Raw genomic sequence first — 14,263 nt, 5'->3', positions numbered from 1 at the left:
GCATATTGTTTTAGTTCAAAAGTTGTTATTCTACAAACCAGACCAAATTTCAATTCTAAACACTTTTCATAGAATGCATTACCACCAACACCGAGAATCCTTGATCTGAGTAAATCCTCCACCAAAACTAATCAGATTCTGTACATGAAATCCCAGGTTAAAATATGTTTGTTTTTTCTTTCTGTACACGAATATTGATTATGCAATAAGAGTGACTAAGCACAATTAGTGATCTTGCTTTCCACTTGCTAGGTTGAAGATTTCATGCCTCTCTAGTTTGATAACTGCGGATATGGTTTCAGCTATTCAACCAAATATAAAGAGAGCCCAATAAAGTTCCAAATCAGATCTGGCCACTTTGATAACTCAGATTATTTTGGGCTCAACAATCCAGCAAATGTGGTTTCTGAATATGTAAAATCAGATCCTGAGTTAAGAAGCAATGCTTCCCAAGCTCTGGCTCCTGGAGAAAATTTTTTTGCAACAATTTTCTTCATCAATTCCAGTGCTTCAGTAATCAAACCCTTTTGGCACATGTGAAATATGATATTATCAAATGTTGAAGATTTAGGATAAAAACACTTCTCCAACATCTCCTCCAACAGAAGACATATTTCACCAATCTCAACTTTACCAACCATGCCATCAAGCATGATCCTATATGTATGCAAGTTGAGCCCAACACCCTTCAACACCATCTCCTTCATTAGCCCCCTTGCCTTACTTAAATCCCATGCTCCACATAATGCAACCAATAAAGTATTGTACGTAACCACATTCGGTTTGCATCCTAACTCTTCCATATAAGCAACAATCTCAAGCGCCTCATCTACTTTATTCTGCTTACACAAACCATTTATGTACACATTATAAGTATAAACATCAGGAATGAGTCCCAATACAAGCATTTCATCAAATAGTTCATCTAACTTCACATAATCCCCTTCTGCAACAATCCCACTCAAAACAATAGTATAACAAACAATATCAGGCTTAATTCCATCTTCTTTCATCTGTTTCAGAATGTCCAAAGCATCCATGCCCCTCCCTTCCTTCACCAAGAACCTAATCACATTCGTATAATCCATGACACCAGGACAAAATCCTAGTTTCCTCATACCTCCCCAAACAACCAAAGCCTCAACACTGGTCAAATCCTTTTGTTCACACAATGATGATATTATCAAAGAGCATATCTTCCCATCCAAACTATACCCATCTTCTATCATACAATTCAGTATCTTAATGGCATAATCCACCCTCTTAATTTTACACAAGGCCTTGACCAAAACCCGAAAAGTCGATTCCTCAATACGAATGTTCATATACTGGCTCTTTAACAGGATCTGGGGAACCATTATTAGGAACTCTCTCTTCCTACAAAGCAATGAGAGCAACAAGTTCAGGGAGCAAACAGTTTGTGTGCACCTGAACCTGGGGATTCTGAAGAACAGATCAACAGCATCTTGGACTCTGTCAGCAAGACCATAGAACCTAATAAGGTACACAAAGATGGACTCAGGTGTTTCAAACTTCTCCATGCGTTCAAGGTGGTCGAGAACAGGAGGAATGTCCTGAAACTGGGAGGTGTAGGTTAAGGTTTTGACGACAAAGTAGTAAGCTTTTGGAGTAGGGTCACAGCTATAGGCTTTGAAGGAGTCAAGAAGAGTGGAGAGAAGAAAAGGGTAGTGAAGGTTGAGTCTTTGGGGTTGTTGGGAGGAACCCATTTCAATGGTTGATTGTTTGAGGATTTGCATGGCTTGTTTTTCACAAAAGTTGCGGTGCCATGAGGTCTTGTAAGGGGAATATGGCCATTTTCTGAATTTCCTGAGGTATTTGTTGGCACTCTTCGACAAAGGGTGTCTCACCATTTGGATTTGATGAGAAACTCAAAAACAACAAACATAAAATTAGCAGAGAGGCCTCTTTGAAATCTTTACATGTTTACACTCTTATAATTTATTATTAATGTTAAAATTTATTAATTTAACCGTTGAATCGGAAGTTCTCATTAAGGATTATATTATGGGTTTTAAATGTTGCATTTTTGTATTATTCGTCTTGAGTGCATTAGTTGCACAATATACTTAATGTAATTGTTGTTAGAGTAAGCTTACTGATGAAATGATAACAGAGTAAATGGAGAAAAAAAAAAAAAACACGTTTCTTGGAAATTTTATTAAACTTAAATCTTTACTTTTAACTTATCAACCAAAAAAAAATAAGTCACCTTTTGTAATTATGTTCATATTATAATATTTTGTCTACTATTTTCTCATTGTAGAATTCCTTGACGGGACATGTTTTCTCCCTTCTCTATCTCCTATTTGTTTTATGAGTTTGTCTCTTTGAATTTGATGTTAAATTTTATTTATTTATTCAACACGAAACTTAATGCTATTCTCTTTTGAATAGCTGGAAAATGGGGAGGTACAAAATTTGTAATGAAAACTACTTCATCCTGCTTGGTACAACAAAATCAGCAAGGATGAAGGTTGAGTGCAACACATTTATACTCCACTCCAAAAATTTTGACCACTCAAATAGTATGAAAGTGAGATGAAAGTGATTTTCCCCTCTACTAAACAGCAATGAATGAAAATAAAAAAATTTATATGATCTATCCCACTCCGTTTTCATTTTTTTTCCCCTTGTTTCTCACCTCTTTGTTTTCCATCTACTCATAACAATCATAGCCTTAGCGTAAGGCATGCATCATGTGACTCAAAATGCGTTTCAACCTTCTTAGAATGCTTAAGAAAACTGTTGATATATATTTTGAACTATCACATACTTCGGTTTTAAAAATAGTTTCATTAGTATTCCTATAATAAACTTCAGTTGTTGAACGTAACATTCCATTTTTTATTTTTTATTTTTTTGCTAATATATGCTGATCTACTAGTAAACGTTGCATTGCAGTTTGTTGTGAGAGTCCATTCTTAATAGAATATGATCATCATCAACTCATTGAAATGAAAACAATCACTTCATTTTATCATAAAGGAATTGTGTTTCAATGACTTATCATCATCTTACTCCTTGATAACTTCCCATGTTTGTAGGTTTTGATTATAGAAGTAAACACTATGCCTGGAATGACACCTTCCACTGTTCTGATTCATCAGGTAAATTCTGGCAAAGACATACTTGTTTTTTTTTTTTTTTTTTTTTGAAAACAAAGGAAATACAAAGCAAACTACAAGCCTCTAATCAAACGAGGCCAGGCTATTCCTCTAACATCGTTGCACCATAAACTAAAACAACCCTTAGGAGGATAATCAAGCAACACTGTCTCCCACCCTTGAGTAGTGGCAAAGTTAGCAAGCCAGTCAGCTACCCTATTCCCTTCTCTGAATATGTGAGCAAACTCCACCTGCCAATCAAGGTTCTTCAAATTGATGACTTTATTAACCAGCCCCACTAGAGGATGGATGTCTGCAACTCCCTCTCTTATCATGTTAAGGGCCACTTGTGAATCTCCTTCAATTATGACTCTTATATACCCAAGGTCCTAGGCTATTTGTAATCCCAAATAAATTCCCCAAGTTTCTGCTTTCACTGATGAACTATCTCCCAGATTCCTTGCAAAGCCTTTTAGCCATTTACCAGCATCATCTCTCAACACTCCACCACACCCACTTCGCAAAATTCCTCTCTTGGATGAACCACCCGTATTAATTTTTATCCATCCCAAAGAGGAGGGCTCCAACGCACCAGAACCTCACTCCACATACTATTCTGCAGCCCAGCTTTCCTATAAAGAGCACAAGCTTCTACAAAATTTGAAAGGTAAGAGCAAGCCAATCTTCCTGTTTCAACCTCCTTTGATATTACATTCTAAAAAATAAACCTATTCCTTTCTTTCCATATAAACCAGCAAACAAGACCAAACAGAATATTTCCATTCACGCCTCCATCATACAATGATTTCCCCCCAGATTAGTACTCAACCAAGATTGCAATGGAAGAGAAAGAAAATCATACCATATATCTGGTTTAATGAAATTTATCCAAAATTTTTTTGACCAGCTACAGTCCCTTATAACATGCAAACAACTCTCATGAGCACTAAGGCATCTGGGGAAAATGCTAGACGTTCTCTCCAAGAAGCATCCAGAGAAAAGTTTTAACTCTTGGTGTGCCATTCCACTCCCAAACTCTACCCTATTGACCATGTTGATGACTGATGTCTTCATCACACAACAGGCTGAAAGCATATTTAATGGAGAAACTCCTATCCTGAGAGCTATCCCAAATCACCCTGTCATCACCTTCATCATGATTAAGAGGACAAACTCCTTTAATAAGGTTCCAAGCCTCCTGGGAAATCACATTTTTAAACTCCTCCCATTTCCATTCCCCTTGGAATCCACCATATGAGCAACATCAATATCCAGCAATTCTGGAGGAATTTCCTGAATGGTATGGTCTATGAGAGGTCCAATAGACAACCATTTTTCCTTCTAGAAAGAAGTTCCAATGCCATTTCCCACTAAAATCCTTGAACCTTCATACAGTATAGGCCAGATCCTGGACAGTCCCAACCAAAGATTTGAACCACCTGATTTCTTTGGAAGATTAGGAATTAGGCATCTCCAACTTTATATTTATTTTTTAACACTTGAACCCATAATTCATTCCTGTGAGTGAGCATACCATGCCCAATTTTCATCAAGAAGGCTCTGTTAGTCAACCTCAAGTTCCTAATTCCCAGTCCTCCAGCTTTCTTAGCTCTACAAACCACATCCCAGGAGGTAGCATGAATCTTCCTTTTTTCCATACTTGATCCCCACACAAAGCCCCTCATCTTCTGTTCCACTGCATCACAAACTCCAACAGGGATTAAGGACGTTTGCATGGAGTAGCTAGGGAGTGCAGCAAGCACAGATTTTGTTAGCACCACCCTTCCAGCCATGGAGAGGGACCTTTTCTTCCAAGCATTTAGCCTACTATTTGTTTTATCAAGAATAAATCTAAATGTATTCTTGTTCACTCTCTTGTGATGGATAGGGATTCCCAGGTATTTTCCTAGATCAGCAGTGATACCACACTTTAGGATTTGGCTTAATTCCCCACGTCTAGTGTGGTTCACATTTTTGGAGAAGAAGCATCTCGTTTTCTTGCAGCTGACCTTTTGTCCAGAAGCTTCACAAAACTGGTCCAGAATACTAGTTATCAACTCAGCTTGGTCTCTCCTAGCTTCAGAAAAAATCAGAAGATCATCTGCAAAAAACAGATGTGATATTAGAGGGCCCCTCTTTCCCAGCTTCACAGGAGTCCAGTCCTTTTGATCAACAACTGCACTGATCATGTGTCCCAATCTCTCTATACATAGGACAAATAGATAAGGAGATAAGGGATCTCCTTGTCTAATACCTCTCAATGGTTTAAATTCTTCTATTTTTCACCATTCCACAGGGCATCCATTGTAGAGGAAGTGATACAAGCCATGATAAGTTTCACCATATTCTCGGCCAGACCTGTCAAGATCAAGGTTTCCTCCAGAAACATCTAACTCATCTTGTCATAAGCCTTTTCCAAGTCCACTTTAATAGCCATCTAGCCTCTCTTACCCTTTTTTTGACCTCATAGAGTGAAAAATCTCCTGGCAAATTATGATATTATCTGAAGAATGCCTTCCTTTCACAAAACTACACTAGTTAGGCATAATTATGGTGCCCATATGATTTCTCAGTCTATTTAGTAATAACTTTATAGACTACATTGCACAGGCTAATAGGTCTAAATTGGCTTATCCTTTCTGGGTTTTCAACCTTGGGGATAAGACAAATTAGAGTCTGATTAACCCTAGCCACTTTTTCAGGATCTTCAAACACATCCCTAACAAGCTTGATCACCAAATTCCCTACTCTTTCCCATTGAGATTGGAAAAAATAGCATGAAGATCATCATCCCCTGGGGCTTTATAAGGATGCATCTTAAACATAGTGCTCTTGATTTCATCCACACTTGGAGTTAGGCCAATTCTTCTCCAATTCAGATTATCTATCACAGGAAAATGGTTCCCACACAGATTATTGGTGATCTGGTTCTCCTCTACATACAGCCCTTTAAAGTAATCAATGGCCATTAGTTTAAGAATCTCTGGATCCTCCACTCAAATTTCATCATCCTTTTTAACAGCCAATACCTTATTCCTCCTGTTTCTAGCCACAGTGCTAGCATAAAAGAATTTAGAGTTTCTGTCACCAAAGGCTAGCCAATTGCATCTAGACCTTTGGAACTAGGTGAGTTATTCCTGAATGTAAATAGTGTTTAACTCCTTCCATAAGGTTCTATAAAGTCTCTCCAGGGCCTCATCTGGACCCCTACTCAACTGAATATCCACCATTTTAATCCTCTTTTGAATCAAGTACTTCCTTCTTTGGTCCTCTTTAAATCTGGAATTATGCCAAACAGAAGCTTCATTATGAAACTTGTCTTTAGCTTTAATCCACTCAGTCTCTTTCTTCCAGCAGTTATCCACAACATCCCCAAAACTTGTACTGGTCAACCAAGCTGCTAGGAACCTAAAAGGTTTATGGCCTCTTGAGTTTCCATTTCTGTTTTCATCCTTAAGGATTAAAGGCCTATGGTCCGAGCCATGGAAATGAAGATGAACAATGGCTCTATTAGGGAATTCCAAGTGCCAATCCTCATTAACACTAGTATATCAATCCTCTCTTGGATAGCTCCTCTCTTCCAAGTGAACTTAGGGCCAGAGAACCCTAAATCTGAGAGACCACTCTCACTAAGGAAACTTCCAAATTCCTTCATACTTTCCCAACACAAACCAGATCCACCAGTTTTCTCCCCTCCTCTAAATACGCATTAAAATCACCCATTGCAGCCCATCTGCCACCACCACTATCTGCAATTCTTTTCAGGTTATCCCAAAGAATTCTCCTCTCAACTCTTCTTGGGCTACCATAGATGAAAGTAAACATCTCTTCAACACCTAAACTTAACTACTGAATTTAAGAGTGCACAAACTGATGGTCCTCTTCAATAATGCTCACCTTAGCCGTGCTTTTGTTCCAAATAATCCATATACCTCCAGAAAAACCCACAAATTCCTTTATAAAAAAGCTATTAAATCCTAAACTTCTAACTACACGTTCAGCCTTATTACCACTTATTCTGGTTTCCAACAGAGCAAGAATTTAAATCTTATTTTGGAAAACAAAATCCTTAATAAGAGCAGAGAAGCCCCTCTTCCCTGCTCCTCTACAATTCCATATACAAATTATCATAAAACTAGCAGAATTAGAATAAGGAACTAACCCCCCAGCTAGACCACAACATTGGATCTTGGCATAACATCAGCAACATTCGTATTATCATCCAGAGACATCCCTGCTCTTTCTTCATGGCCTGCTCCCTTACCTCCACTCCCTCCATCAGATGGATTTTCTTTAAGTTCAGGACAGGCTCTGACTCTGATATCTACTTCTTTTCTATTGGTGTTACCCAACAATATAACATTCTTAGGGAATTTAGAGCTATCAGAAGATTCTCCTTGTGTACTCCCCCTTATTGATCCCCTGTCGACCAGAATGGCCACCCTATTGGTTTGCTTTTTATTCTCTGATGGTTGGGAGTTTGACATAATTGCTTTTCTTTCATAATCTTTTCAAGTGTGTTTTTTCTTTCTCTGCCTAGGCACTAACGAAGTATGTGCTTTTGTCTCATGAAGATTGAACGAGGACATTATTCTAAACTGCATTTAAAAGATGGAATTGAAACCTTACTTTTGATTCCTTTAATATAAAAATAAACTGATTAGTGTTTTTTCTTTTAAAGGATATAGAATTGTGGCATTTTAGTCAAAACTATAGTGTTTTGTGATGAGAGAAAAAGTTACACAATATAAATCATGGTGGGAGAAAGTGAGAGATTTTTTTTTAATTTAAATATAAAATAAAGAACAATCATTTTAACTAAAATTGACTGTTCTTTAAAAGACATATATTTTTTCCAAAAATAAAAATAAAATATTATGATACAAATAAGGATCTATATAAAATTTAAAGCATCTTTATTTAAGCCATAAGACACAACACAATCAGAACAAGCACCTATATTGGAGTCTTATTGTTCTAACTGATTATATCATTCTATTATATATCTCAGGCACTAGCAGAACAACCACCATTGTATGGAACAGTGATCATTTTGCCACGCTTGGCCAAAAAAATTATCAGACTGCCACACCAACAGTAAATTTTCCCAGAATGCCACGTTGGATAATTTGCTATACTGTGTAGCGAAATATGCTTGCAAATAATTCGCTACACGGTGTAGCGAATTATGCAACGTCAGAATGCACAGTCAGCAAGAATGACATGTGTCAAGCAGGGCGTAATTCGCTACACTGTGTAGCAAATTATGTTCGCGAATGATTTTTTGACACGTGGAACACTTTCGCAGGAAAAAGCTGACGTGTCATAATTCGCTACCACTGGCAGCGAATTTGGTCTGCAATATGACCACATGTCAAGAAATTATTGGCCACGAAATTCGCTACCAGTGGTAGCGATTTGTGACACGTGGCAGTCTGGTAAAAAATATTATTCGCGTGGCATTTGGATAAAACATTTGACAAAACGTGACATTTTGGTCACTGTTCTCCATTGTATCCTCATTGGTTCTTCCGTACGCTTCTTGATTTTTCATCTGAAAGGTCTGTCTAAATATGTATAAAAGAATGTTTGCATTGTTTTCATCAAATGCTATTATTACTGGGAACTATTGTGTAGCAACAGATGACATTCATATTCCTATGTGGGAGTTGCTGCCATTTGTAATATGAAACTTCAATTTCATTCTTATTTTCTTGTTTCCCTTCCAAGTATTTTATCGAGTGCAATTAGAGATTATTCAGATTCTGCCATCTCATACTGAATTTTGAAGAAAACTTCTATTTGTTTTCAACAATATGTAGTTGTGTGGCGAAAATCACGTGCACAAGTCCACAATAATAAGTATAACATTGTTCCTACAAGGATCGGGTGATTACCAAATTATGAGAACTTTAATTTTCAAGAATACCGAAAATAATGATCACAATTTTACCCTAAACCATAGATTTTAAATCCTAAATCCTATAATTATTGTAATTTTTTTTATTTCCCAATTAATTCATTGAAAGCACAACTAATCCTGAGCACTGTAATACCTGCATTAGGGACAGGACAGTTCTTCCAGGACTATTTTTTCTATTTCCATATGAGGGCAAGATTTGATCATAATAAAGGAATATGGCAGGTCAAGAGGACATTTATATAATAATTGTTAATTCAAATAATTAAGTATCTAACATAGCACTTAGCCACCTATTTAAAAGCACAAATACATGCATAATAATAAATAAACATCAACTTCCAAGGTCCCTAAATAAACCAAAAGTTGCCTTATAGTAGAATTTGATAAGTTGCCTTTTTGTTGCTCAGCATTTAGGACCCGTTTGGATAGGCTTTTGAAAAAAGAACTTTTTATGAGTTTCTTTTTTTAAAATAACTTTTTTTAAAAGTCAAAGTTATTTTGTGTTTGGATGTAATATTTGAAAAATGATTTTAACTAAAAATTTCATTTGGATGTTAAAATAAAAAAGCACTTTTTAATGATGCAATTACTATTATGCCCTTTGTTCTTTGACACAGTGAGAGTAATTCGGCGAAGAACCGAACAACAATGGCTTCCCCAAACACAATTTCGGACACAATAGAGCACCCCCTTCAAATCACAAAATTGCAAAAATCACCAGCAACCTTGCATCAATCACCAAGAATGATTCCCCCAAATTTTACAGAAAAAGAAAGAAAGAAAATAACAACAAGATTCGATTTTATGCACCACATATGAATCTCATCGCTACAGTAAGAATCCCTAACTAAGATGTAAGGATATGGAAAAAACGCAGATGAACAGTGAAGAGAGAATACCAAGAAAAGAATGGAAGTAAGTGTGGCAGTGAAGGAATAGAAAAAATGAAGGATTAATGTGGATGGTAAAGAAAAGATGAAGAGTGGTAAAAGCAAGAAACCCAATAACAATTTGTCTCAGCCTCAGAGGTTCTCGTCTCCGGCAACAATCAAGAGGTCTCGGCGAGAAGAACAAGAACGCTGGTACAGATGAAATGGATCATTCTGGATAAAATTGTAGCAGGATAATTTTTTATGTGCTTTCAGCTTTTCCTTCTCTCAAAAGCTACAATTTTTAAATTTTTAAAAAAGCCATATTTTGGCTTCCCGTCTGGCTTCTGCTTTTAGCAAAAGCTCACATCCAAATGTACAAAAAAAAAATTAAAAGCACTTTTTTTTTAAAAAAAAAAAGCTGCTTCTAAAGGAAAAGATGTCAATCCAAACAAGCACTTAGTTAAGGAGAATAAGTTCCTTATGATTTAAACCAGTGTTGGTAATTATTGTAATTATTTAATAATTAATATTTTTTAACCAAATAATCATCTATATTAAGAAAATTTATTCAACTTACATTATTACGTAATAAAGCCCATTTTTATATAAAAATATATAATATTAACAATTATAGAATATTATTCCATGGAGAACATACAGTTTTGCCTACACTTTCTCAGTCTAATATAAATTAAGTTTAGAGTCTTGTTTCTTGAACTTATTTGGTTTTTTTAGTCCTTCGAGATCCCAAGTTTCTTCAAAATCTCAATCTTTACTAAATTCTTATATGATGTGAATAAAATCCTTTTTTCTAAGATTAAAATATGCTAGTGGGGTTTGATACAAAAGAATAAAGGGGAGAATATAATTCCCTTTTTTCTACTTAACTTTAACTCTCAAAAGGGGAGGCAATTTTTCTTACTGAAAATTCAAACAGAGATCAACTAACCATCCATTTCCTCCCTTTCAGTTTTCCTTTCGCTCAAAAACTTTCATACATAACATAATTGTAAACATCAATCGTTCTGGATTAATTTTATAAGCCCAATACTTCCAGGGCCCAAACAATTAAGGCTCGGGTTATAAAAACCTAAATTTCCCATAAAGCAATTTTGGAATTGAAGGGAATAGATCCTCTCATATTAAAATTTTACATGACTTAATTATATAAAAATTTTGTGTCTCTTTCTCTTTTCATTAATGACCGTGGTCATTAATAATAATTAGATACTACCATTTTAATGCATGTAAAAAGAGATATATATATATAAAAATTTTATATGACCAAATTATATAAAAATTTAATATGAGAGGATAAAACCTTGCACCTTACAACCCACAATTTTGCATTGCACTTGATATGCCTCCAGCATATATAGTTTTCTAAGTTAAAAAGAGTAAGGAATTAATCCACTTTGGATGAAAAATTCTTCTCTCACTAAATTATTGTGGTTTTTGTAGAAAAAGTACTAGAAGAAAACGTGTTTTAAGTAGGGATGTTCATCAACCGATCTAAACCGATTCAAAAATCTGCGACAGAACCGAAAAATTGAAAATCGAAAAACCGAAAAGCGAAAAAAAAACCGCAAATTTTAATTGGATTGGATCGGTTTTCGGATGGGTTGATGAAAACCGATCCAATATATTAATTTTTCTCTACCTACTTGGATTTTTCCCCAATCATAGTCCAAAAATTTCTAAACCCAAGACCTGTTAACCCATCAACTACACTCAAGAAAATATATAATCACATCTTATCAACAAAATTTCATCTGTGTAGAGCTTCATATCTCATCGCCCAAAAAAAATTATATTATTGTTTACTGATGCTTTTGTATTTCAAAAAAAAAAAATTACAAAGTCAATATATACAAAAGATGTTATTTGTACAATAATCATGAAACAAATTTTAGGATTTTCAAAAAAACCGAAAACTGATCCAAACCAAACCGAAAAAAATTGGATTGGATCAGATCGAATTTGAAAAAAAATTCAAACCGAGTCAATGATTAAATGATCAAACCGAAGGTATTGGATCAGATAATTTTTGCTTCCAAAACCGATCCAATCCAGACCGTGAACAACCCTAGTTTTAAGCACTGAAGAAAGCAAAAGGCAGAGCTGTCGCGCTCCAAGCACGGGAAATTCATCCGAAGACAGAGTTGTCGCGCTACAAGCGCGAGAAATTTTCGCAACGCAAAAGTGACGCGCTACAAGCGCGGGATCCGCGCTTGTTGCGTGAGAGGATTTCTACATACACAGTGTTACCGCGCTACAAGCGCAGGAAGCACGTGATCAATTTTTAAAATAGATCCAATCACAGTTTAAGGAGGATTCTACCTCAAAGATTTGATCAAGATTTGGATAGATTTGACATTAAGCTATAAAAAGGGGTTGTAAACCCTGATTGAGGATCTTTGGCGCGAGACTTTTAAGAGATCAAAAATTGAGAGAATTCTTGGAGGCTTGCGCTGGAGATCAGGATTTCAGAGAACTTGAAGATTGAAGACCTTTGTGAAGACCTCTGATTCTTCATTTTCTTCTTGATGAATACTTTTTATTTCTTTATTGTGTTTAAGTCAGATATGTCTGACTAATTTTATTTTGTAGTTAAAGTTATAGATCCGATGTGAATCCTTTATGAATTCTGAATTGTTTTTATTATTATTTTAATTCAATTAGTTTTATTTTACCTTGCATGATTTTTATATAGCCTTACGAGATCTGATCATTTTTATAGGATTTTGAGGGTTAGAAATCGCAATAGGCATATTGGGATTTTAATCTTGACAGGGTAAAATAACAATTTGTGCATGATCTAGACATAGGCTTGTATGAATTGCAAATTTTTTTATTCATTTTACTTAATGCTTAATTCAAGAAGGATCACTAGGACATTAGGGTTCTAATTAGGTTAAAGAGTTAAATACACTAAGATATTAGGGTTTAACTAATTAATTTGAAGAAGATGAATTGTTTGAACTGTTGTGTTAAGTAATTATAAGAATTAATTCAGATTTATATAGGAGAATCAAAGGTGAAGTATACTTTGACTACAGTTTGTCATTACAGTTTCTTTGCTTATATCTTTTCTTTGCGTTCTTGAATATTCTTGAATGTTCTTGATTTTTACTGCAATAAATTTTAATTACTTTTATTTTAATTCAAAATCTATTTTCTAAACCAAATTGGATTGTCCAAATTAAAGGGAATAGTTAGGATAGTACTTGGTGTTTTAATCCTCGTGCGACGATACTTTTCTCACTACTTTATTACTTGAAACGATCGGTATACTTGCCGTAATTGCAACAACACTAATATGACTTCTCAGACAAATGGCATGCACAGAACTATATTACCATGATGGCTAACCAATGGCATGATTGTGTACATGTTCCATTGAGTACAACGTTTATCTATGGCTTACAATAGGTATCTTGGCCAAGAAACCGACCATCAGCCACCTCCAAGGTATCCAATAGATGGCATTTGCCATAAAAGGTTCTGACATCCGCTTGCATAAGACGACCACATGAATCTCAAAACAGGTCATTCATGCATTCCCCGCATAGAGCACAACTCATTCCTTATTACTAAAATCCACTTGCACAAATATTCACTTTGAGCATGAATGCAATCCATCAAGTAGATAAGTGTGCAATTAACAATTGATGCAAAGAATTCTACCGGTCATACAAGTAATAAAATGATGAGTAGAGTATCATTTCCATGAAAATTAGTATTTCAAGCACTAATTCACTATTTTTACTTAAGTTGGACGAATCTAATTAGAATCCTAATTACTTAGAAACCCCTTTTAGATTAAGCCTTATGCACGATGAATTTCACAAGTTTGCAAATTCTACAAATCTATATCTAGAACATACAAGAATTGGTGTTTATCCCTGTCTAGATTAAGTTACCAATATCTCTATTTAAAACTCTAACCCTATTTATTTCTATATGGTTGATCAGGTCATTCAAGAATTTAAACAAATAACTCAAGATAAACACATAACAATTTAAGACAGATTTTATTGAAAAAAAAATTAGACCAAAACAAAGATTCTCGTTGGATCCATATCCATAACTACAAATGAAATTAGCCAGACATATCTGGCTTAAACAAAATAAAGAAAAGAAAAAGAACTAGATGAAATCACTGAAAGAGGAACGTTGATTGATCTCTGCGGTCACGTTTCAATCCTCAACCTCTGTCCTGATCTCGCAGTCTCCCTTCGAATTCTCTAGTCTCCACTGTTATCCAATACTTGCACAGAATAATGTTTGGTTTTCCAAAATCTTCCCTTTTATATTTGAAGGCCAGAAAGTTTCCTCTTTTT

General features: G+C 35.3%; 1 protein-coding gene across 1 annotated transcript; it reads right to left on the bottom strand.

Annotated features, from left to right (window-relative positions):
- Positions 1-260: 260 nt before the first annotated feature.
- LOC133299713 (pentatricopeptide repeat-containing protein At2g38420, mitochondrial-like) lies at positions 261-1,918 on the bottom strand. The gene has a single exon (XM_061499201.1). It carries the CDS (start codon positions 1,869-1,871, stop codon positions 372-374), a length of 1,500 nt encoding a protein of 499 aa, XP_061355185.1. The 5' UTR covers positions 1,872-1,918; the 3' UTR covers positions 261-371.
- Between the last annotated feature and the right edge of the window lie 12,345 nt (positions 1,919-14,263).

Source organism: Gastrolobium bilobum, unplaced genomic scaffold (genome assembly GCF_033153095.1).
Source record: "Gastrolobium bilobum isolate Gb01-03AN ecotype WA unplaced genomic scaffold, APGP_CSIRO_Gbil_v1 utg42547, whole genome shotgun sequence".
Classification (NCBI taxonomy): Eukaryota; Viridiplantae; Streptophyta; class Magnoliopsida; order Fabales; family Fabaceae; genus Gastrolobium; species Gastrolobium bilobum.
The sequence above is the reverse complement of the archived record's forward strand: the minus strand, read 5'-3'. Positions and strand labels throughout refer to the sequence as shown.